Genomic DNA, 24,525 nt, shown 5'->3' on the forward strand with positions numbered 1-24,525 from the left:
GCCTATGTTTATCAAGCAAAAGAATTTACAATGTTTAAATAAAGGGACTACGATATAGCAATGAAAACACCTAAAGCATGCCACTTGTGTGGAAGACACAGCCGGGCCTGCTCCAAGCAGAGGCCCGAGCGCGATCTCTGGGTTGTGCTCAGCGTGGCACACGGAGGCCAGGCTGCTTTGAAGGCAGGCAAACTTGCATTAACACGATGGGAAGGAGTAGCTACATTCTAGCGCACCAGTGATCCATGCAAATTGGGTCACCGGGAGATTTAGAAATTGTACCTTTCAATCCCAGCCAAGGAGATACATCAAGGCGCGCTGACGTGAGGCACGGCTGACACACCTTGAGGCATCTTCAGTGCACTGAGGGCTAGTGACGCCAAAGGATGGCAGCTGGCAGTAGTACAGATAATGCCTTATAAATAATCTCTGAGGGAAAAAAAGAAATAAAGGTTTTGCTTCCTTTTACACTTGAAAAAAGAAAAGCAAGCAATCAGCCAATCTACTTCCCCAAATGTACAAATGGGTCTCCAAAATGCCCCGGGCATGCAGGAGAGCCCTGACAAGCACTCGGTGAGGGAGCCTCAGGTCAAGGCGCTGCCCGAGGGAGCGGGAGTCCCGCAGCGCTGACCGGGGCACGGCACCACCGGCACCGCCCTGCCAGCAGCTTTCCTTCCCGATCCCATCCCTGCTCTGCAGGCAAGCTGAAGTGAGCTTGTTTTGAAGCTAGAAATCTGGGGGATTTCTGCAGAGAGGGAAAGTCAAAAGATGTGGGGTTTGTAATCTTCTCCCAGCTGCAGCCCTCAGCCATGTGAGGCGATGGAGCCACTCTCTGGATCCTACAAGAATTTCAGGAAAGCAAAAGTCCTGCTGCTCCCCTTCTCCTACTGACAGGAGGCTGATTTCAAATGGAATCTGAAGGCCTGGAGATTCACTTGGCCGATCCCAATTGTCCCAAAGACTGCCCAGCACCCTCTTCAATCCCCTTTCACTGTGGTCCTGATGGAGTACAGCTTGTAGGAGTGTCCCTCATGGCCCCAAATCCAAGCCAGCCCTGTGACGGCTGCAGGACCTGGCTGCTGGGGCTGGTGATAGCCTGCAGCCAGGAGAGATGCCACCTTCAGCCAGCATTGCCAGGTCTGAGAAGAGACATCTGTCCATCCCCTGGGGCCACTGCATCTCCCAGCACAGCATGTGGGGTCTCCACTGGAGCCGTGTCCCCCTGCTGTCTGTCCCCCTGCCTGTTGTCCCCTGCTGCCTGTCCCCTGCTGCCTGTCCCCCTGCTTGCTGTCCCCTGCCTGCCCATGGGCTTGGGACACATCCAGTGGGCTCTCCCCGGTGATGCAGCCAGGCCAAGGGGGCCCTCTACATGCACCCCTCACTTCAGGTGGAGCTTGGTATTTTCTGTATCTGTAAACTTCAGATTACGTCTTTTTGGTCCATCTGTACTGCAAAGTTCTGCCCTAGTGCTGACAGAGGAAGAAACTTTCCCAGGTAAAGGTGACCATGCACCACTCCAGCTTGACTGTGTATGGATGAAGGTGCAAGGCCACTGCTTTAGGGTCCCACCCAATGCTTTTGGGTCCTCCTCCACTCATCATGAAGTCCCAAGTAGTGTTTGAAAGTTGCACTTGGGAGAGGGTGCTCAGGCTTGCAAGGGGAGCTCTAAGAAGGGGAAGCAGCTTACACTTCTCTTGCCTCAATTCTGCAGATCTAGGGGAGATGCTTACTGTTTTCAGTGTAGATATTTTTTCATTTCATTTGATAAACTAGGAGCTTCTAGTAAAAAGTTTCATAAACATCTGCACCTGGATTTTTGAAAATAGAAGAAATCAATGTTCTATACAGACATGATGCCTTTCTTTTGAATGTAAATATTTTTAATCATTTCAATAAAAATAACTTTTTGTCTGGTAGCTATCCTATTTTCATAATAACTGCACTGTTGTAAGTTGGAAAATTAACTATTACAAGTTTACATAAGTAGGAAGGAAGAAATGTGCTATAAGGAGGGAAATACAAGCTATAAACCCAGTACAATTTTAAAATAAAGGAACATATGCCTAAACCCTTGTGTAATACAGCTTGGTAAATCCAATCACTGTTCTACACTTTATGTAGAGAAGACTATCTGCAGTTACAGTATTAGGAGCATGGAGTGATTAGAGGCTCTGAGCCACTGGTGCAGCTTAGCTGATGAACTGCAAACTCAGTCCTGACATTCTGGGGCTAGAGCACTGCACCTGAAATCACTGATCTTCATGAGGCCACATAGTTTTGGGGCTGCAGTGCAGCTGACAACAGTGCTTCCACCCTGAGCAGCCCAGGCTGCCACCAGCTGCATGTACCACCAGCCCTGGTCCTCCTGGGACTATGCTGCTGGCTCTGAGTCAGAGCCAGTATGCTTGAAATGGTCCAAGTACATCTGTGGCACCTGTTCTGATGTCTCCTGAGTGTGATGTGGACATTGCATCAATTAATGGGCTCAGCAAGGAAGAACCAGCAGTGTGTGAGAAGTACCACACAAGGGACACGAGCTCTGGGTCAGGGAAGAGAGAGGAGCTCATATGGGCTGGTGGCTGAAGGACAGAACAAGACAACAAGTAGAAGTTGGAGTGGTTCAAAAGAGGGATCCAAAAAGTCTAAGTATAGGAAGTTGCTCTGGAAAAGAGATTGAGATGTGTGATGAGACATGGGAAAGCAAAAAAGAAACAGGAGGGGAAAACTAAGGAAAGAGATGGAGGTGAGACTAGGCATGAGGCAGGGTGTAGTACAGGATGTCTGGGGTAAGAGAAGCAACTCCTGAAGCAAACATCCAAAAATAGAATGGTGAGAAGGAGGAAGGAAGAGGAAAAAGGAAAGGGAGAGAAGGCAGAGAGGAGTTGAATAGTTGTTTTTTGCGTTTTACTCTATGGGACCCTAGGAACCAGCCCCTAGACCCAGGCAGACATGGCCATGCCACATTCCTGCGCTGCTGCTCAGTGTTTGACACTTAGATCTGGGCTAAGGTGGTACTGGTATAAAGCTGGGCTTTGCCAGCAAATTTACACTGCTTCAGATACAGTCTGTGCTGGCTGGAATAGCATGACATGCCGTTTCTAAGTAATATTTGCCACATAGAAAAGCTTTATGCACAATTAGCTGGGCTGAGCTGCTCTGCCATCAGCTGTGGACAGTGTCTGTTTCAGCAACTGATATGCAAAGAGCTCAGTTTTCAGATGCAACTTAAAGGGCTATAATTTGCCCCTAAAAATGTAGATTGTTGTGACATTCTTATTATCTGTTGTTCTTTTCTTCCTGGTATGTAGCACAGCTAGTTCTTTTTCCTGCTACAGCAGTGCAGTTGTTGCCTCTAACACAGCAAAAGATGCAGAATCAGCCCATGCCAGTGCAGGCAAAAAATAAGCAGTGCCAAAAAAGAAGGGGCAATGAGAGAGAGTAACACAGAGCAGCAGGAGGCAGGTGGTTTGGGAAGCTCTGGGAAACTGCAGAAGCATGGAGCTGTCTGCTGTGTTCTGTGGCTGAGCAGAGAACTTCCAGAGGGAAGGAGGATACTTCACAAAGGCACAAACGGCAGTCACAGGGATATTGCTGTATTTAGTGTTTGCATTGTGAAAGTCAGGATGGAACTTTATGGCTATAAAATCCCTAGCCCTGCCCAAAAAGTAGCTTTACAGAGCTTGTTTCTGTTCCCAACAGGTCTAAAACCAACAAACCATATGTGTATTTTAACATGTTCTTTATAGCTGCCTCTGAAATTTTCCAGGGAGGGATGAATTTTTAAAAAGTGAATGGGGTGTGGCAGTGCTATAGGCAAGTGAATTGATAGTAAAGAGAAACACTAGATCATTCTCTGGCATTTTAAGATGATAGCTACTGCTTTAAAGATAAAATAACAGTTCATGGACCAACAGTTAGAGATGTTCGTCACTGACCTGCTTCAATAATTTGGGGTTTTTTCTGGCTGCTGAAATTTAGAAATCTTGGGAAGAAAAATTTACGGTCTGTGTCTGCTCAGGGGGAAGATTATTAAACAAGTAACCTCAAACAATTAAATAAAACCTTAGCTGTATACAATCATTTTAATTTTGTCCTTTGATATTGCTCATCTGATTAAGTTCTTTCCAAACAAACTTCACACAGAACTTGGCCTATGAGGAGCGGACTAAGCCCATATGTATCCTGACAGGAGTGTTTACTCAAACAGAGTTATCCCAGCCTTGCTCTGCGTACTTGGGGACGTAAAACGGCCTGGGGACAGGAACTCAGAGAACAATAAGGAGAGAGAAACTTAGAGGAAGTAACCTACTGAGAGAACAGGAATGCACTGAGAGTAGAAGAATCAGTCAGACAAGGAGACATCAGATATTGGGAAAATGACCATGAAGAGGGAGCAAAAGATGCCCATGAAGAGAGGTTTGGAGAGGAGCAGGGTGGAGAGAGAAGTATTTTGAAGAGGGAGAACAAGGTCTGCCAACACAGCAGGGCAGGGTGTGAGAAAAGATATTTCTTGGGGTGCAGCACCCCAGCAAAGAAGGGATGCAAGTTCACGGGCAGTGAAGAGGAAGAGACCAGATGGCACTGACATAAACTTTGACTAGGAAGGCTGCTCTTCAGCCAGCAGATGAGTATTTCTGGCTGCAGAAACATTCTTTCCTTCCCCATCTTCCTGGACAGGAGCAGATGGAGACATAGGCCTTGACCACATAAGAAATTTTGAGTTTGGCACTGTCAAATCTGCTGTACTGGTGGAAGTTCACCTGGCTGCCTGGTCTGGGGCAGAGCAGGGCTGGCTCATAGTCCCTGTCCTGTGGTAACCTTCTGTGGAGGCAGTGCTGGCAGTAATGCAGAGCTTTCTGCACCGATAGTCTGACTGCAGCCCAGGCACTGCTGGGTTTGACTTGCTACTCATTAACAGTGTCCAGGCAGTGCTCCCTGCTGAAGGACCAGCGAGGATCAGGGATGGTGACAGTGTAGCCACACAAGCTCTGTCAGCACCTGCTGCTTTTGGGCATGCTAGGATCTGTGATCCTTCCCATGGATGGACCAGCTTGGAGTTCTGGTACCCTGCTAGATGGAGCCCAAGAGTGAAGCCCTCTCTGCTGAACTGGGTGCAAGGGAATTTCTCTCTCCTTGGACAGGGCTCCCTGGGCCTGGGGAAAAGATTTCTCCCTGCCATTCTAACCTGGTCCTTCATTTGGCAGAGGAGTAGGGAAGGATGGTTGCCCCCAGACCGAGAAAGAGCAATTTATGGGGCCCCAAACTACACAAGACACTGCGGAGAGTGTGCCAGGAGTGACAAGAGCAGTGGGATGGTAATGAGAGGATACACATCCAAGTCGCCCTGCAATATATCAGGGAAAATGCCTCAGTGTTGGCACCACACCCTTCCAGAAGAGTGCACAGGCACCGGTGAGGGGCTTGCAAGGATGGCAAGGGAGGAGAGCCCGTTGTGCAGTGCCATCATCTGCCGGCTGCAGACCCGGTGCGGGCACTGAGTGTGCTGCCCATGGGGTGGACATGCGGGATCGCTGAAAGCCACCCCGGCAGGAGCGCCTGGGGCCCCACGGTGGGGTAAGGGTCTCCCGAGGGGGGGAACAATACCTCTCCGTCCAACCCCCTGGGTGTGACTTGCGCTCGGCATTGCAGATGGAGGAGGGGGACGGGGTGGGGGGATCCCTGCTCCCAGTGCCGCAGCTCTGCCACGGCCCGCGGATGAGCCCAGGGCGGAGGGCGGGCGGAATTGACGCCTCGCTGTTTGCTTCCAGAGCTGCCGGGAAAGAATCGTCTTCTGCAGGATAAAGTCCCTGTCTAGGCGGGTGAATTGCCCGTGTCCAAAGTCTACAGGCAGGAGGCTGCCTGCTGCAATCCCTGCGAGAGGGATAACTTTTACAATACACGGCCTGATTGCAAATAAGTTACTAATAAGCCGCTTTGGCGTAAGAACGGCTCTATGCATTATTTCCTAAGATCTGTTTATTTGCAAATATTTCTCTGTTTTTCTTCTTTTAAAAAAAAATCGTTCGGGAAAATTAGAAAAAAAGGTACAGAAGTTAATATTTAGACATTCATACTATTAAGTAATAGAGCTATAAACTCTCAAATAAGGCACTTTCATTTTACTTAACAATAGATAACACAACAGCGACAGTGGAACAGACCAAACAAAAGCGATCACCAAAATTGTTGTGACAGTACAATTACCCGGCTAGGAAATTTATTCAATATGCTTTGCCATTGCATTGACACAGCAGGAAAAAAAAAGCCCAAATGCTCAGAGAATAATACAAGAAGGCAGGAGGTATTTGGAAAAAAAAAAAAAGATTTATTTTGAAATAACTTTTTAAAGAGATACTTTGCCTCCATGATTTGTTATCGATGTGCATCTGACACGATACAAAACAAACAAACAAAGAAAAAAACACGTTCTGTACAGAGCTCTAAAATGAGCCGCGATTATCTACAAGATGAGCTTGACGCTTGGGTGTGGGTTGGAGAGGGGCCCGATCCTGCAGTCCGCACTCTCTAAACGAGTTTCGCAGACATGTGGTAGGAAAGCCTGGCCCCGAGTCTGCGTGCGTGTCTCCGTGTGTGTGTGTGTGTGTGTGTGTGTGTGTGTGTGTGTGTGTGTGTGTGTGTGCGCGCACGTCTGTGAGTTCCTACAATACACTCCTTGAGTAAAGTGGGCAAGTTGGAGCTGCCGGAGCGGGCGCGGGTCCCTGGCTGCTCTAGAAGTCCTGCCGCGGGGTGTGAGTTAGACTGTGCCGCCGTAGATCACAGTTTCGCCTGAACACTTTGCCGCACTGCTCACAGTTGTAGGGCTTGATGTCTGTATGGGTAAGAAGGTGAGTTTTCAGGTTACTTCTTTGATTAAAGGTTCTTCCACATGTGGGGCATTTGTGTGGAGATTCCTGTTCAGATTTGAAGCAAGCAAAGGATTAATCCTTCACAAACCACCTTGTTTAACGTATTACTGCACTTTTTCTCACCGCAACGCACAACTTGAGATATGGGGGGAGGACACGAACGAGAGGAGCCCCGTGCGGCCGGGCGGCCGCCCACATCTCCCTATCCTGCCCCAAAAGCCTTATTTTATAGTTCTCGAGTAGTGATGTTCCGCCGCCCTGGGGCACACGGAAAACAGCCTCCACGCCGCCCTCCCGCTCCGGGACACCCGCTGCCCGCCCGGCTGCCCCGCGCCCGCCGCCGCCGCCAGGGCAGGGCTGCAGCCCTCAACGAGAAACGCCTCGAAGCAGCGGCGTGGACAAACCCGAACCCGGGGCTCACTCTCCGCCGCCAACCACATCCCCGCTGTCTTTAAGCCCGTCTCCCAAGGGCGCCGTTTATCCGCCGGTCTCCCGCGGCCGCGGAGGTAATCACGGGCCGCTGTTCCCCCGCGGACCCACGGGGCCGTCCAGTGCCGGACCCCCCTCGCTCCCCTCCGCACCAGAGCCCTGTTCCCCGGCTGGCCACCGCCCCTGCCCCGCGGCGGGCCAAGCCGAACCGATCCGAGACGGGCCGGGCCGGAACAGCGCCGGCGGCACACGCGTTGAGAGGCCTGGGAAGGGCGGGCTCACCTGCATGTGTAGGGTTTTGTGGACCGCCAGGGTCCTGGACTGGCAGAAACCCTTCCCGCACTCCTGGCACTTGAAGGGTTTCTCTTTGGAATGGATGTACCTGGAAGGCAACCCGTGGGGTGAGCAGCGCTGCCGGAGGCGCGCGGGCCCCTCGACCCCAAACCCCGCTTCTCCAAACTCGACCCCCCTCTCCCAGACGCCCTCACCCTCCTCTTCCTTCCTTTCCCCATTACTATTCTGTGTATGCTTAAACTTCTTGGCCGGTTCAAAACATTTGCAATAATTCGTATCGAAGCGTGACTGCACTCTCTGGTGCCAGACCCGGACAGCATCTGGGCTGCCGGCCGGACCCGAGCCACTCTTCTCCGAAGGCGGAGATGATTCTCAGCTCTGCGGCCGCGGGCCCCTCTCAGCACGGGCCGCAGCGTGCGGAGATGGGTGAGGGATCAGCAGGAAGCGCTCACCTGCGACCCGTCCTGTTCCTGCACCCCCCAGGGTCGTGATTCAGAAGCACAAAAGCCCTGGGATCTTCATCTCCGGCTGTGAACCCCTCTAGCTCTCCCTCAGGGGGATGCCCTTCTCACACAAAGCGCAGGTTTCGGCTGCCCTGGTCCCTCCGTGGCCTCCGAATCTGAGCCGGGGGCTTTTCCTGTACTGTTTCCGTGGCTCCTGGAGCCACTGAATCTCATCCCCCTCGAGCGGCTCACCCCACCCCGACTGCCCACGGCCCGACCCCGGTCGTGGTGGTCCCTCACCGGTGGTCCCGCAGGTGGTCCTGCCTCCGGAAAGCCTTGTGGCAGATGTCGCAGGTGTAAGGCCGCTCGTCCGTGTGGGTTCGCTCGTGGATGAGGAGGTTATAGGACTTGGTGAAGTGCCTGCCGCAGAACTTGCAAATGAACTCCTTTTTCGTCTTGGAGGGCAGGCGGCCGCGGGAAGGCTTCCTGTCCGGGGACAGCTTGCTGATGCCCGACAGGGGCGAGGCCAGTCCGGGACTCAGCTTGGCGAGCTCCCCCACCTTGGGGGGGTCCTCCTGCGTGGCGGCCACGGCCAGGTTGGCAAAGTCAAAGCGGGGCCTGTCCTTGTGCAATGCTGGGAGGACGTGGGCGATGGCCCCTTGCTTGGGGTGGAAGAGGTGCGTGGCAAAGGGGAGCGCGGGGAAAGGGAAGCGGGAGTCCACCAAGCCCTGCGCCGCCATCTCCGTAATGGTAGAGCGGGTGATTTCGTGCACATTGGGGTAGCCCAATGTCCAGTGGTTCATGTGCATGGTTTGCACGGCGCTGAGTCCGTACAGACCTTGCAACTGGTCCACAGCTGCGGGGAAGGTGTTCACAGCCTGGAGGAAGGAGTAGTTAGTGAGTTGCAGGGACGGGTGCAGTGGGATGGGGGCTGGCAGAGCCTTGCTTCCCATCTTCCCGAGGTGGGTGCGAGCCGGCGGAGCAGCTGGTGTCTCTGTTGGGCTTCTGAGACCGGGAGAAAATCCTAGGAAGAAAGAGGGAGAAAGGAGGAGAGAGAGACTTTTACTGAGAGCAGCGTGGTGCTCCTTAGCCGAGGCGAGCGCAGCAGCGGAGCCAGGGAGGGCCAGGCACGGCTCTGCTGCGCTGTCTTTCCGCGGCCCCAGTGCCCCGCAGCAGCACAGGCTCCCGTCCTCCGCCGGGACCGGTGGCCAACACCGACCCACAGCGCGATCGCTTCGACCGGAGAAGCTAAAGCGTAGGAAATAAATAAATAAAAATAGCTTTCCCAAAAGAACCACCCCAAATTAAAACAGAAAGTAGAAAACCCAGCACCGACCCAACCGAGGGCGCCACAAATTCAAATTAAACGAATCGTGTAAAAATACAGACGGAACGGAGACGCGGCCGGGGACGAAGCCTCTCCGCTTTCCGTCGCCCAGACACCTTCCCCCGCAGCGCCCACCGCGGGGACCCCGGAGCCGCCTCCCTCCTGGCCCCCGCGCCGAGCTGGCCCCCGGCGTCGCTCCCACCCTCCGCCCGGCCTCCTGCGGGCGCAGAGGCCCCGACCCCGACCCCTCCTGGCTGGGGCCTCCCCGGGATAGAGCAGGGTGTTCACGGAGAGCCGAGTCAGGCCCGGGAGGCGGAGCGGGGGAGAATAAACCCCGCGTTCGTCCTAGCTCCGTTGCTTATTTTTCTTCCTTCAACAACAACTCATTTATCAAGATAACCGAAGGAGAGTAAAGGAGCCCCTACTCCGCGCGCACACCTCCTACCCAGCCCGCCGCGCAGCAGCCATCCCAGCGGCGGCGAGAAGAGCGGCCGGCCCGGAGGCCTCCCCGGCCCGCCGAGGGCCGCCCGGCCCGGCGCTGCCCCGCAGTCCCTCCCTCCGCGCCGCGGGGCCGAGAAGGGCGAGCGCAGCCCCGGGGGACGGAGCCGTGCGGCCGAGCCCCCCGCACCCCCTCGGGCGTCCCTCGGCCGGGAGCTTCACCGGAGCGACGGGGCCGTGAGCTAATGAGCGATGTGTGACTGTCAGAGGGTTTCACTCAGCCCATTCAACCGAAACCGCCGGGCCCGCCGCTCCCGTCGCAAGGGGGTCCCTTCGGCGGACCTGGGGCGACGCTCCCCCCCACACCCCCCCACCTCCGCAAGGCAGGGGGACATCGGCGCGGGGGGCAAGCCCCTGCCGTTTCCTTTTTTTTGCTTTCGTTGAGGGTTCACTTCCAGCAGCCGAGAGGCTGCCGCGACCCAAGAAAGCGGCCAAAGCAAACGCCGGGGTCTCTCCGGGCCTGTAAACAAGAGGTAGGGCCGAGGGTGACCCAGCACCTCAAGGGATTTGTGTGGAGGGTCTGGTAACGCGCAGTTTCCAAAATAAACAAGAGAACCTCCTCCCGCAAAAATCCCTAACCCACCCCTCCAAACAACAACAAAAAGTAAGGAAACTCTCCGAGTGCAGAGCCGCGCTCCGTGAGCGGTGTCCCTGCCTCCCGCTGCCGCCCGGCTCCTGCCGTTCAGCTGGCACCGCGCGCACTCCGCCTGCGAAGACACTTTTCGATCTTTTTCCTAAAATACCTTTCCCTCCACGTTTGCTGCACAGCACAATTGGCCGACTGAGGAAAAAAAATGTGGCTAGGAGGTCGGGTGTGAAGTGCAGTGCTGCCTATTCCTGTTTTCGTTTGCCTCGAGTGGTGGGTCTCCGGAGCTTCCTCCGCCGCTGCCCAGTTTTCCTCGTTTGTGATTGTATCGACACCGGGGACAATTATCGATACTATTATATATGGCCATCTTTTCGTTTTATTGTTGGGGGGGTGGTTATATATAGAGACTTATTTTTAAAGATGCCGTAGTGTGAGTTCCTATTCACTTTCCGCAAGGAACCGAAACAGAAGCAATTAAATCACTTTTCGTTGGCTGCACCGGCGGCTCCTGCCTCCATCCCGGTTGTTTGAGGCTGGGTTTCGGAGCCACCGGTTGGGAGCTATGACCGAGGTAGGAGCAGTGTTCCTGTAGAGCAGAGCTCCCTCTGTTACAGCCGCGTTTGGTGGCTGCGTATGGGGGTGCCATTGCCCACGCTCATTTTGGTGTCCAAGAATCAACTCTGAGAAAACTATTCTGAACACGAAATCCTCATTTTAAGGTAGAAACTTCTAAAACTACACTTCTGTCTGAATGGCGGTACATATGCTACTATTTGTATTTGGAAGTAACTTTAGTAAAACGTATCAAAAAAGAATAAAAAGCGCCTTCGAACGGGATTTTTAAGGCCATTTATATTAAGGTGTGTTGGGGCGGAGGAGTTGAAAGTCAACCAAAAACGGATGTTACTTAAACCTTGGCACTTCCTTTTCCCTTTCCATTCAGAGAGCTTAATTAAATTAAGCCCGGTGCCAGGACAGCCCTCTCTACCTGCTTGCCGCCGACCTGCTGGTCCGGCCCGCGCTCCCCGTTCTCCCGCGGCGGGGCCGGGACCGTGCCCCGAAGGCTCTGCCGTCCTACCCAGGGATAGGGTGGGCACCGGGTCGCCTCCGCTCCCCGACGGCCTCACCCGAAGCCGCGGCCGCCGCTGCCCGCGCTGCCAGGTGTTTCCCCCGGCCGAGGTTTCTCCGGTGCGACCCGCGGCTTGGCTCGCAGTCCATGCACGGACCGGCTGCTCCCTGCCAGGAGTTTCGCGTGGAGGACATGGAGAGCGCATCCCGGGAGGCTGCCGTCGCCTGGCCTCGCACCAACGCGCCCGCGGGGTGGAGGGGGGGACACCCGCACCCCAAGCAGCCGCGGAGCTGCGAACTGAAAGTAAACCCGGCGGCCCCGCGCTCCCGGCTGAGCGCACGCTCCGCTCCCGGGGCGGCCGCCCCGCTCCCGCCGACGGCAGCGGGCAGGGCGGGTCCCGGAGCCACTCACCTACCGCAGCCTGCTGCTCCTCCGGGGGCAAAGCTGAAGCGGCGGCCGCGGCACCTTCACGGAGACATTAGATCCACAGCGAGGTCGCTCAGCGGGGCCGGGGCCCGGCGGAGACCGGCATGTTGCGGAGGGCTGGGCGGCGGCTGGGAGCTCTGGCCGCGGCGGTCCCGGGGCCCCGGCATAGACCGCCGCCTCCCGCCCGCAGCCTCCCGCTTTCGACCCCGGTGAGGCTCGGCGCGAGTCTGAGCCGCCCCCTGCCCGGTCCATCACATTTCAGCGGTGACTGGCGTGGAGTGCTGTCCCCGCCCGCCCGCCGCCGCCGCCGGCCCACCCCGCGGCGCGCACAGCCCCGCGCTCGGGGCCGCGCCGCTCCGCCCCGACGGGACGGGACGGGACCGCCCCCGGCCGCGGCCCCGGCCCCGGCCCGCCCCGCCGTGCCGGCCCCACTGTTTACTTGTGTTTGGGTAGCAACTGGGCTTTAAAGTGGCAGGACGCCCCCCGCTCCCCCCGCGTCACCTAAGGTGACTTTTCCCTCCGAGAACAGCTCGACGCCCCCCGTCCCACTGCCGGCCGCGGGTATTTGCGCGTTCCTTGCGTCTCGCCGCCCATCGCGGCTGCCCGTCGTGCCCCAGCTGGAGCGACATAGGTGGCCCGACTGGCTTAAATATCTAAAATAACACCCCCAAACCTAGAGTGTGGGGTTTTGTGGGTGCCTATATGGCCAAGAGTGGGTGCAGATAGTGTTCAAGTCCCAAGTGGGCTTGTGGCCGTCATGTCGGGTCGCCCTATGGACCGTCGGCGTTTCGGCGCTGCCCTTTCACTGCGTCTGAGTCGCTTAAGGGCAGATTCGGGAAGAGAAGCTCTGCGGAGGCATCCCCATGCTCAGTGACTAAGCACACAATCCCTACCTGGAACAGACACATAGTTTCGAAAGCAGTTTCGATTTATTACCGGAGAATTTACTGCTAAATAGGGCCTCCCTAACCCTCTTCAAATGTCTCGATTAGGGAGCTCTATTCACGTTCGTCCACAGTTGCAATGCGGCTGATTGCATATGTCGGCTTTGGGTTACATTTTTATCTGTAATATTATCTTGTTATGTGCGGTATTTCAATCACATGTATGGGGAATTAATCGTATAATCTGGACTGGAAATTGGAACAAGAATTGTAAAAGGACAAAAATATGTCGGAGAAAATTGCACTTCAAGGATAGCTTTGAAAAATTTTCAAAGGTAAGGTCTATGCAGGTTAATTCAAGCCCGAGGTAAAGAAGAGGACACACATTACGGCTGCATGGGGATTTTTTTTTCCTTTTAGTGTCCAGTAAGAAAAAACTAATCAAAGAGGAGAATAAGAGTGGGCAGAGGAAGTTTCGGCCGTGTCCCCTCACAGGGCAGCGCAGCCGAGGATGGCGCGCGTTGCAGCCCGCGGCTGCCGCTGGCCGCCGAGGCTATTTTTCGTTTCTTTCCAGAAATCCCTGCTTCGAAAATGCTATGTTTTAAATCCAGACAGCCTAAATAAATAGTATTTATTCTCCCGGCCAGTGAGGATACGGAAGTTCACAATTCGCGGAGAAGGACTGATTTCCTCGGTCCGGGTATGAGGTGGGTGCGGGCCGCCTCGGGGAGCCTGCACAGGGCAAGGGCTCGTCGGCTGCGGCTGGGCTGGGGGACTCCGGCAGGACGCGGGGGCAGGACCCGCATCCTCTCGTTTTGCTTTCTCGAAAGAGGCCGGCCGCTTCAAGAGCGAAGTTAAAAGGGGTCTTTAGAGTCGCAATTTCTTCCTCGCACTGCTGGCTTCTGGATACCAAGAGCAACACTCCCGGACTCAAGGATCAAAGGGAAATTGTTTCAGGAGAACCATAATTTCTTGCGCTTTACAGCAAGTAGAAATAAGACGCACTTGTGGACAAGAAAAAAAATATATTTAACAACCAACTCAAAATCAAAACCAGAATCTAAAAACATCCCTAAACAACAACGACCTCCTCAAATCACAAGCCGACCAGGCAACGAAAATGCCCCAAAGCGAGGGAACTCGGGAGGCAGACGGTGCGGTGCGACGTCACTGCCCGGGCTGTTCGCTCCCCGGTCGCTCGTGGTACCTTTTTGGCTACGCCGCGCTCTCCCACCACCGGCAGCGCGGCGGTGGCCGCGCACGTCTGCGCTCGCCGGGAGCACCCGGTGACCCCGGCGCGACTCTGCTCGGCCCGGCCGGCAGGTGCGCGGCAAGAGCCGCCCGCGAGGCCCACCGCTAATGCCGCGTCAGCTCCGCACCAGGCAGAGCCCGGGGTCGCTCGGACGCCGGGAGGCTCTACGGCAGCGGCACCCGTCGAGCGGCGGTGACACTAGCCGGGGCACGGGCCGCCGGGTCCCGCAGGAGCCCAGCACTCCCCTGTCACCTTTCCGCGTCCACCTGGGGCGAGCGCCTCCCGTACCTAAGGCACTTTCCCCGCGTTGTGAGGGCGCGGGCACGGCCGGGCGGCGCGGGGGCGCGCCCGGGGCCGCTCCATGCCCGGCGGCGGCTGCGGCCCGCGGTGCTGCAGCGCCACCTGGAGGTCAGAACGGCGCCCTGCGCGCTCCGCCCGCCCCGGCCCGGCCCCGGCCCCGCTGTGGGTGTCCCGGCGGCCGCAGCGCATTGGGATGGGGGTCCCGGCGGACCCAGAGCGGGGCTCTCCCCGCACCGCTCGAGAGACGGTGGCCGCGGGGCCCCGAGGAGAGCGGAGGCCGCACCGCTATCCGCGGGGGTCCGAGCGCTCACCTCGCACCTCCTTTTCCCATCTGCGCTTCCCGCCGGTGCAGACATCGCCGCGGTTATCTCAGCCTCCCCCCGCTCTCTCTTCCCACACCCCCACCCCCCCCCCCCCCCCCACCAAAAAAAAATTCATCCGGAGCGCTGGATTCTGTCCAGGGGAGCAAGGTGATAGGCAGTGTTTGTTCTTGCTGCGAGGAAGAGATTAAAGCAGTTCCTCCGTGAAGCTTGGGGCAAACCTTGACCATTCGCCCCTTTCTGAGCACAGAAATGCGTCCGGGAGACGAGGCCCCGCAGCGGCGCTTGTCGGGCCCTCCCGCGGGGCACCGTGCGCGGCCGCGGTACAGGATGCGTGCACGGAGCGCTATCGGCAGTGGGGGGCCGCGGTCCCTGGGAACTCAACCCCCTCGAAAATGAATGGGGCAGAGTCTTCAGAAGGGGTCAGGGGTGCGCCCGCAGCCGACGCCGGAGGGAGAGGGGTCAGCGGGTACTCGGGACGGCTCCGGCTCATGACAAGGGGCTACGCCAAGGGAAAGGGTCGAGACCACAGCCCTCGGTGCAGGGAGCCGCTGCACCCTGCTTTGGTAGAGACCCGAGGGCCCCCGACGCCCTCTGGCTCAGGGAGCACTGCCGGGGCGCCCAGGGCAGAGCGGTCGCTGGGCAGCGAGGGCGACCGCGGACCGAGCCCAGCTCTGGGCTACCGCCGGCCGACAGACAGGCCGATGCGGCGAACCACTCGGCTACACACCGAAGACTTAATTTTTTTTTTTTTTTTTTTTTTTTTTTTTTTTTTTTTTTGAGGAAAACAGTGACCGCCCGTCTATCTGTCATCGGATTCCGCTGGTGTTTCTTGGTGACTAAATCATCACCGGCTTCGCTCCGATTTATTGGGTGGGATATTCTGTTTTGTTTTTAATGAACTAGTCAGGAAATGTCAAGATTTGACAAACAGGCGTAGGCGGCCGGGGACGCGGCTCTTGGCAGGTTCCGGGGGACACCGCCGCTGCAACTCCCGCTCGGCGTCCCCTTTTTCCCTTCTCGGACTCAGATCCCCGTAGAATACCGCCGCGATTAATTTCCATGGAAGAGAAAGTAATTAAGCACGCAACGACCTCAGCGGGCCGGATACCGCCCGCGTCTTCCCCGGACGCGCAAGCCCGGCCGCCCGCTCGCCCTTGGCGCCTGCCCGCGGTCCCGGCCGCGGGGCTGCCTCTGGGCAGCGGGGAGCGGGCCCAGCCGCCTCACCGCGGCACCGCGGCTCTCCACCCCTACGTGCATCACCACCGCGGCCAGCCCGACGGGTGCCTCCTCCTCCTCTTCCCCTCTCTGGGGAGCACAGAGCCCCGGGGGCCTTCTGTTCTCCGGCCACTGCCGAGCCCCGGCTCCCTGATCCCGAAGCTCCTGGCTCCACGTCGAACACCGCGGGGCTCACGGTGTCGCGCACCGGGAGAAGCGTCAAACCGCCTTTGGCCGAGTTCGCCCTTGCCGTGTGCGCACGGTGAGGGCCGCTCATCCCGCGGAACTTGCGCGCTGTGCCGCAGGCATTGCCGCGGTGCAATAGCGCGGTGCGGACGGCGCGGAGGCGGCCGCCGGCGCCGCGGGGACCGAGGGGACGCCGCCAGCTGCGGTGCTGCCGCCTTGCCCCGACGGCGGGCCCCGAGCCCTCGATAAAAGGACTTTTCTAGCCTAAAATGTTTCTTCCCCTGTCATCAGCAGTGAGAGGTTTTTGTGGTGTTAGAAGTGAGTAGATGTCAAGACAGAAAGAAATACAACATGCCGTACCTTGCTATAGTTTGGTTTAAGCAACCTTTTGGCTAAAGACTTTCCTGCCGTCAGCACAGAAACACTGAGCAGGGCCGTGCTGTGGAGGCACAGACACCCATCGCACACGAGAGGCCCTTTCCCATCGCTCCGTAGCTCACCGCCGACCCCCCCAGCTGAGCCTCGGGACTGCAGAGGGTCCCCAGGCTGACAGGCTCTGCTTACTCTCTGGTGGTGGCATTTTACCTCTCTTGGCAGACGTGTCAAAGGACACCTGCAGGTGAAGGTCGGCAGGGCTTCAGGGCTGCCTGTCGGCTGCACGGCCACGGGTTTGTAGACTACACTGCTGAGTTAAGGGGGGGGTTCAGGCTCCCATGAAGTTCTGCAGCTGCCTCAGGCCGAAAGGATCATGAAGTTTGCAATCTCTGAGCCAACTGCTAGGGGGGAAGTCTAAAAGAATTATTGTATAAAAGCCATAAATTGGTTTAAGAAATGCAGTTGTATATTTGGTCGCATGCCTCGTAACTTACCTAGGACATGAAAACTCCAAGGCAGCAGAGAACAGACCCATACATCTTCTCCTGTGGCATACATTAAGTAACTCCATTTCCTTTTAAGAATTTGCAATATCCCAGTGAATAACTTGGTTTCACAAATAAAATTAATATTATAGGGTGTAAGTCAACAAACAATAGAAAAGCTCAGAGAGTTTTTTCCAGTTGTAAACATGCAGAATCCATCTGGTCATTAGATACATCTGTGGGTGAAACACTGATTTGTTTATGCAAGCCTGATGCTCATGATACTCTTAAACTGGGACTATTCTGTTGAATACATGTATACTGTAATCCTCTTTTACCTACCCTCCACATGCGGGTTTCCTGTTTTCAGCAAGCATTCTCAATGTGTATACTGTGGTGAAGGATATGTTATAAACCAGGATACTACAGAGCATTTCAGATATTTTCAGAGCATTACAAGCATGGTGCAAGCATATGCAAATCATCACTTACAGATGTGCACAATGTCTGTAGTAATCTCCATGTTTTTTTCAGTTGTTTGTGGCATCTAACTCAAAGAAAAGGACAATAATGCATATTACAAAAAAACTAACAGTTATTCCCAGGTAGATTCACTTCTACAATGTCCAGACAAACCTTACTAATGAAACCCTGCAGTTCATAATGAAATCAGGGGTTTTGAATGTAAAGTTATTGATAATTGCTGAAATACAAGGAAATCGAGGGAAAGCTTATCAGGGTAAGGCATTAGAAAGCACTTAAAGGCACTGCCAAGGCTGAACATAACTCTGCATCTCTACTCAGTATGATCCAAAAAGTATTTAAGTGCATGCTTAAGATCATTGTTATCTAGGGCAGCATCTAAGCAGGTGCTTCAATGTCTTTATATGCCAGTAATCTGCTGAATATGTACTTTCCTGCTTGTTTTAAATATTTACCTAATCAGGGATATTACTTTCAGACTGCCTCATAAAAATAAACAAATGAACAAAAGTTTATAAAAAAACCCAAGAGCAGTTACTGTTCTAGGCAAGAATTTTCATCATGCCTGCTTTCATGTCCTTTTCCATGAGTTAAGTTGTTGGCACTGATATCTGTATGACTACCTTGTTTTTGCCTTAATTGCTGGTGTTCTCAGCTTCTGCTGCCACCTCACAGCACCACTGTGTGCATCATCCTGTTAGGCCAAAGGACAGTGGCACCAACACAGTGTCTGCGGATGCAATGCTGATTGATACACTGTAGAGATTTTGCAGTGGAGAGGAGTTCCACTGCATTTAGCTTATGGCATGGGAAAAAGTCCTTTTTCTCCATGAACTCTCCATAGCCACTGTGGGGAAAACTCAGGGCAAGATCACTCTGGAGTACAGTCAAAGAAACAGCTGGAAAAAAGAACAGATCAGTTCAAGAATAGAACTGAAATAGGCACGGGCTGGTCAGAAGACTTTCTGGTAAAGAACACTCTTCTACCTCATCTTCCTTCCCTTCCTGTCAAGCTGAGCCAGTGTGTCATGGCAGACAGTCTCTGGTGTCTGGGTATCATGAGTCAGAGTCAGCAACAAACTGAAACCATGTGAAACCTGGACAAACCAGAGTGAAGAGCCAGCAGTGGATTTCCACCTTCTTTGCTCATGGACTTTTGTTTTCTCTTCCCATGATGGTCCCTGCCCAGAGGACTGGCATTTTGCTTGCTCCTCTTAGTTCCCTTTCACAGACCCCACAGGAGCATTTGAGGAACTTGGATGGAATGGTGAAGAGTAGGATAAAGCTTGCAAATGGCCTTTTTCCCTGTTTAGTCTAGAGTAGATGGCATGGTCTGTCTCATAAACAGTATCAATGACTATTGCAGGATTTATGTTTGCATTAACTTTCATTTATTTGGCTTGCTCACCCATGCTAGGCTGGTGAAAATTATTAGTTGTTATACTATTCTTTCAAATTCCCCCTAGGGAATTGTCTCCAAGAAAAACATAAATCCCATTCATTTCAGCACCAAAACTCATTTTAGCACCAGAGGAGTGCTGACAGCCAAGGACATGACATTGAAGTAGAAACAGAACTGACTCAAGGCCTCTTATTTTCAGCTCCAGAGAAGAGGGAAAGGAGATACTGTCAGCCACACTGCAACCAGGAGCTTTTGAATCTCACTGTTGCCATGAGGCTGCGTGTTTCTGGACCTGCCTGTAAAGGTACAGCACCCAGCTCTTTTGGGAGGCTGTGGCTGTGTGGAAGGGAGCAGAAGAGACCCTGGGCCAAGGAATGCTTTGGAATTGCAGCCTTCCTGGCTGTGATGGGAGCAAGGATCTATGGCATCTGCAAGACTAGGGGCTTTCAGAGAATGCCTACGGAGAAACGTGAGGAAATCTCCATCATTAGCAGAAATGCTCAGGACAGAGAAATGAAAGCTGAATGTAGAAACTGAAAAAATATTTTTTGAATCCAGGAATAGTCCAAGGAAAAGACTCATGAAGCCATCTGAAAGGATTTTTCAACAAAATGTATCTTGTGCTTGAATTCTTAAAATCTTAAATCTGAAAATAAGAAGTCTGAGTGACTTACCAGAGGGCTTTGACCTATATAGTGTGTTAAAAATTTCTATTGGGAAGAAGAATAAAGTAAGTATAACAGTGTGTTTATTTCAGTGGGGACCTGGCATGAATATCAGTCAGTGGCCACAGCATCACTGCTGATACTCCGGAGATCTAAAAAAGGGACCACCAATATAGGTCATTAGCTAAGGTTAAGCAGGGTTAACCCTGACCTTTCTCCAGTCTCCAAACAGGCATCTCTTAAGCAAATAAAAACCACAGTTATTAAAGAACTCTTAAACAACTACAATAACAAATCAGAGTGGAGTCAAAACTGCAGATCTGTTTTATTCAAAGCATAATATTTATATATGACAGATACTGGAAGGCAGCAGAACTAGTTTTAAGGACCATCTCTCTACCCATAGACTTTGAAAGAATTCTGTCTTTTGAATGACAGTGAGACATGATTTTAAGTCTTCCAGAAAAGAATATTTTAATTCCTAGAGCTTGGAAATTCCTAACTGCTTAATAAAGAACAATATTGGAAATACTAGATGTTCTGTTAGAATTACAGGTGGAGCCTGAGATGCTAAAAGGCTGTTCAAAGGATCACTTAAGTCTGATCTAGTTCAGCACTAGTCTCACATTATCTTTCCCACCCTCAATGGCTTCAAAATCTATAAAACCAGACTTGAGCTGATGTTTACTTTTACAGCTAATGGTTCCTCAAATCTAAAAGAACTTCTAAGGAGTAGATAAAAGCAGCTGCAAAAGTGATCTAGAAATAAACATCCAGAAGAAAGCATAACTGCAATCAAAGTTCCAGCTGTTCTTGTCTCAATTTTTATCAGTATTCTTTTTAATCAGGCACATTTTGAAGTCAAAGGCTTATTTCCAACAGCTTTTGTCCATATATATATATACACACATACATACGTATATATATATATATATGAATGTAAGCTCCTTGAAATATTACAGAAGTTCTGTTTCACATCAAAATACTGTACATTGTCACTGAAACTATTAATTTTCTTTTCCTCATCCCCCATATTCTCTCTGGGCCCCTCTTTTGCATCTGGCATGTGTACTGATACTCAAGATGACAAATACTGATAACTGTGAAGCTGCAATGCTGCATACCTCCATAAGGCAAAGCTTAGCCAAAGTTAGTCATTGATTTATGTCCCATATTCTGTTCAACAGCATAAGGGTTTCTTTTCTAATTCCATACCTTTAATCCTTGCCACCTCCAAACCAGTATGTGTCAAATTTCCACCTTATTGTTGCAGCTGTGGTTTCTTAAAGTGAAAGTATGCTTCTTGAATGCAGTGACACATTCTTCAGTTTATTCACAGATTTAAATTCTCAGTTGTTCAAAAATGACTGAACTCATCAAAATATGGTGGTGTGGATTTTTTTTCTGTATTATATGGCTGATACAGAGGTTTTAAAAAACAAATTATGGATGTGGGATGACTATTTTTATTTGCTTCAAATCTATAGAAAGTGTAGTAACTTAGGCAGAGATAGAAAGTCTATGGTTCTCTTTATCAAAGAGGTTACTTACAAAATAAACAAGGTAGAAAAACTCTCCCACACATAAAAAGCCTTGTGCAGGTGTAGAGATGAAAGGAAACTGTGCAGTGTCTAGGTACAGTATTACTTAGGGTAACTTCATAACACACAGTAGGAGACAGCCCACAAAGCAGATCAGTTTCAGGAGAATCTGTATTATTTCAAAACAGAGTTGCAAAAGTTCAGGGTTTTTTGTTTTTTGGTTTTTTTTTTTTCATTACCTTCACTGTTTTAGGAGAATACCCAGCTTTCCAGTGCTCTCTCATGAAAAAAGGACCAGAGACAAGAAGCTGTAAATATTCCTTCAGCAGTTTGCAAGCAAGTTCTCCACACTACCTTCCCAACCCTTTTGACAGCCCTCTGAGGAGCACTACTCTTCCTGCAGGTGAGCTGGTGAAAAGGACCATACCTTTGCTTCAAGTTGCTTCAGTTCAAAGTCTGGTACAGTAACTCAAACCCACTTTTATCATATTTAAAAGCTAAGAGGTTAGTGTTTTCCACCAGAGCAGCTGACACACGTCCAATTCCAGGAAAAGGCCAAGAAAATAGCTAAAAGCAGTAACAATTTAAAAACCACTGCAAAAAATCTGCCAGAGGACATCTGTCAAAGTCCAAAGAGTTCCAGTTATGTATGATTTCATTTGATCCCAGAGGCTAAATAATGTACAGGAAAGATTTAATAATGTTATGCAGATTATGTGCGGAAATGTAAGAGGAACCGAATACAATGCCAGTTTGAAAAATCTTCATGTGCTCATAGCACTCTTATTGCTGCACAGTCAGAAAACACAGCTTGAGCAACAGACTATGATAATAAAATTAAAAATTGGAATTGCTAGAATATTTACTCAGGTGAGGTTCTTTGATTAAAAAAAGATGACTTAATATTTTCTCCCTGCCAGGAAATTACCAGTGGAGAGAGCCCCATTCCTGTTTCCACCACATCAAGTTCCACTGCCATGTGAAAGCTTGATAGTGAAAATGTGGTAACCAAGGATCACTGCTAACGTTTCCAAATGCCAGTGCAAAGGGGACTTCAGCTACTAAATGCAGAACAAAAATGAATGACCCTCAGCTATCTCTGCTTGCAAGTTTGAATTACAGCATCTGGCTGAACAAGAACTGCTGAAGTACAGGTATGATCCTTTTGCCAAGCCACTTCCAGAAGCAGTAATTTCTGGCAGAGGGAGGGAGGAGGCAGCTGTAAGGGTGATGTGAATGGCCACGACAGGATCTGCCAAATGATATCTGTCAAATGTTCTGCTGGTGTAATGCTCCAATGCCATTTAACACACTTTAAATACTGGCAGAGGAGGGATTTTTAAACAGGGTTCTTAGCCAGCAGAGCTATGGGCTTCACCATTAAAAATAAAAACCAAACCAACCCCCCCCCACCTGAAAGCAGGAGTAAATGTATCCTATCTGGCAATATCTAAAACCTTTTGTCTAGACTCTCACACAGGAAGCTAGTGCAAGGTTTCCTAGATTTCTTTAAGCCAGCACTTGTGGTAGTGTTGCTTCAGCCAGGGTTTTTGTCTCCCTTGGGGTATGGTTATACTTTTACCAGCTGAAAATTTATGCTTAATAGTTTTTCTTTCAGTGGAAGGATCTAAGACTTTTCCTTCCAATGCTAAGACTATTTTCAGGGAATTTCAGTAGGTTTCTTGGGTTTCTCATTTCCTCTTGCTATTCCTGCTCTCATCTGTTTTGCAAATGGCCACCATAATGTTAAGCTTATCTAATGGCCAGGCCTCCAGCTGGAAGAATGCCAGCAACATTCTGAAAATCAGTCATCTGAAAGCATTTAGAGGACATGGCCATCACCTTCTCCCTGAACCTCAAACATAAAACTTCCCTGATAAACACACAGTCCAACGCCATGAAAAGTAAGAGGCTAATCTTAACTTCAGATATTACTTTAAGCAGCTTCTCTCAGTGACACTCAGACACTTTGTTCAATTCATCTCACTCTACAAATAATAATTTTATTTTTTTTCCCCAGTGTTTGGGATACTGGTTGTACATATATGTAGTAAAGAGTGAGTGTCTCCTTAATGGTTTCACTGCAACTGCAGATTTCATTACATTGTTGTTTCTCCTTATTTAGTTAATTAGAATACTTTTTTTCCCCTCCCTGGGAGGGTGTGATCCATCTACTGGCTTTTGAATTCAGGCATGGCCATGGCAGTTCCTTCCACCAGTGTGACTTTGGACTTTTGTCACAAGTCTCGCTAGGAAAAGTAGCAAAGGCAGAACAAATTTCTTTCCCTTTTATAAAGGGAGGTTGGCAAAAATGCAAGATTTGTTACAGGTCTTTATGTGCAGACATAGAAATCAAAGTTCTCATGAATTTTGCTACTGACCTTGCTGAGTTCTGAATATTATTCAAAAGGAAGAGTACTGGGTCTTCAATCCAGAAATTCAAGAAAAAGTCCAAAAAACAGCCCAAGGTCTGCATGCGATACTCTGAAGACACGACATCTGGCGATAAATATCAAAGAAGGAGCTAAGAAGCTTAACTTTTCAAAAATAAAGACAGAATTTTGTCATAACATTTATTAGGTTAAGATGTGAGAAAGAAGAGCTGAAAGCAACTCCTACACATCTTATTGGAGAACCAACACTGTCGGAATGCGATGTGTGTGGAAAAATTATCCCCCATTTGGACTTCTGTTGCCTCAAAGAGAAGGAATTCTGAACTTACAGGAGATAGAAAAAACAGGCCCAAAGGAGGAAAGTGCAGTGTGAAGACATCTACACAACAAGAGACTGCCTTCTGCAGTAACCTTATTTTGGAAAGAGAGCTGACAAGAGGAAGAGAAAGACCTGCTGTCTGCTGCACTATCTGTCTGAGGGGCTGCTTCAGTCAGCACTGACAGAGACACATCCTGAGAACCTGCTGGGAAAAGACTTTCCCAGCTCCCAGGGATCCCAGTGCCTCAGTGCTGCGGGATGTGCTACTGCCCATAGTGTGAAGGCTGCTGAACTTCAGCCAGTTTCCATTCTGCTAAACCAGAGGACACAGAAAGCAGAGAAGTGGGAATGCATGATAAAGCTAGAGGAGGTATCATAGTGTGTAAGGTAAATGTCTTCCTGGAAAATAAAAGAAGTCATATACTTCCTACTGGTTTCTTAGAGAACATACTATATCTTAGCTTACTTTTTTTGACTAAATGGGAACATATTTAGGAAGTAGCTACATTTAAGTGAATTTAGTAAAAAATTAATCTTAAAACAATAGTTACACAGGTTTAAGCAGGCACAGCTCTAGGAATGTCAGCTAGTGACTTACATGGGCTGCAGGTCTGCCTGGTACAATCATTTGTTGATTAAACAAACCTTCTTGAGGCTGAGGAAACTGAATAACAGCAATGGAGTCTTCCTCCAGCTCCTAACGAGCAGCATAAGGTCCTGTAGTAGCTTTCCTGTCCTAGGACTGAGCCAGACAAACAAAA

At 51.4% G+C, this 24,525-nt stretch overlaps 1 protein-coding gene across 2 annotated transcripts; it reads right to left on the bottom strand.

Moving 5' to 3' along the window:
• Positions 1 to 6,728: 6,728 nt before the first annotated feature.
• OSR2 (odd-skipped related transciption factor 2) lies at positions 6,729 to 8,985 on the bottom strand. Of its 2 annotated transcripts, none has more exons than XM_066547748.1 (3): positions 8,333 to 8,985; positions 7,578 to 7,677; positions 6,729 to 6,911 (listed from the first exon to the last, which is right to left on the bottom strand). In XM_066547748.1, exons 1-3 carry the CDS (start codon positions 8,983 to 8,985, stop codon positions 6,729 to 6,731), a joined length of 936 nt encoding a protein of 311 aa, XP_066403845.1. The 2 variants fall into 2 exon arrangements, with proteins under 2 accessions (XP_066403845.1, XP_066403853.1); XM_066547756.1 differs by having other exon boundaries at positions 6,735 to 6,829.
• Between the last annotated feature and the right edge of the window lie 15,540 nt (positions 8,986 to 24,525).

This window comes from Molothrus aeneus, chromosome 1 (assembly GCF_037042795.1).
Source record: "Molothrus aeneus isolate 106 chromosome 1, BPBGC_Maene_1.0, whole genome shotgun sequence".
Taxonomy (NCBI): domain Eukaryota; kingdom Metazoa; phylum Chordata; class Aves; order Passeriformes; family Icteridae; genus Molothrus; species Molothrus aeneus.

What these genes read in the sequence shown, in the direction of transcription:
- OSR2 (XM_066547748.1), bottom strand. Translation starts at nt 8,985, where the DNA reads ATGGGAAGCAAGGCTCTGCCAGCCCCCATCCCACTGCACCCGTCCCTG. An exon ending in GACCACCTGCGGGACCACCG is followed by an intron (nt 7,678 to 8,332) that starts GTGAGGGACCAC and finishes GTTGCCTTCCAG; the next exon opens with GTACATCCATTCCAAAGAGA. An exon ending in ACAAAACCCTACACATGCAG is followed by an intron (nt 6,912 to 7,577) that starts GTGAGCCCGCCC and finishes AAATCTGAACAG; the next exon opens with GAATCTCCACACAAATGCCC.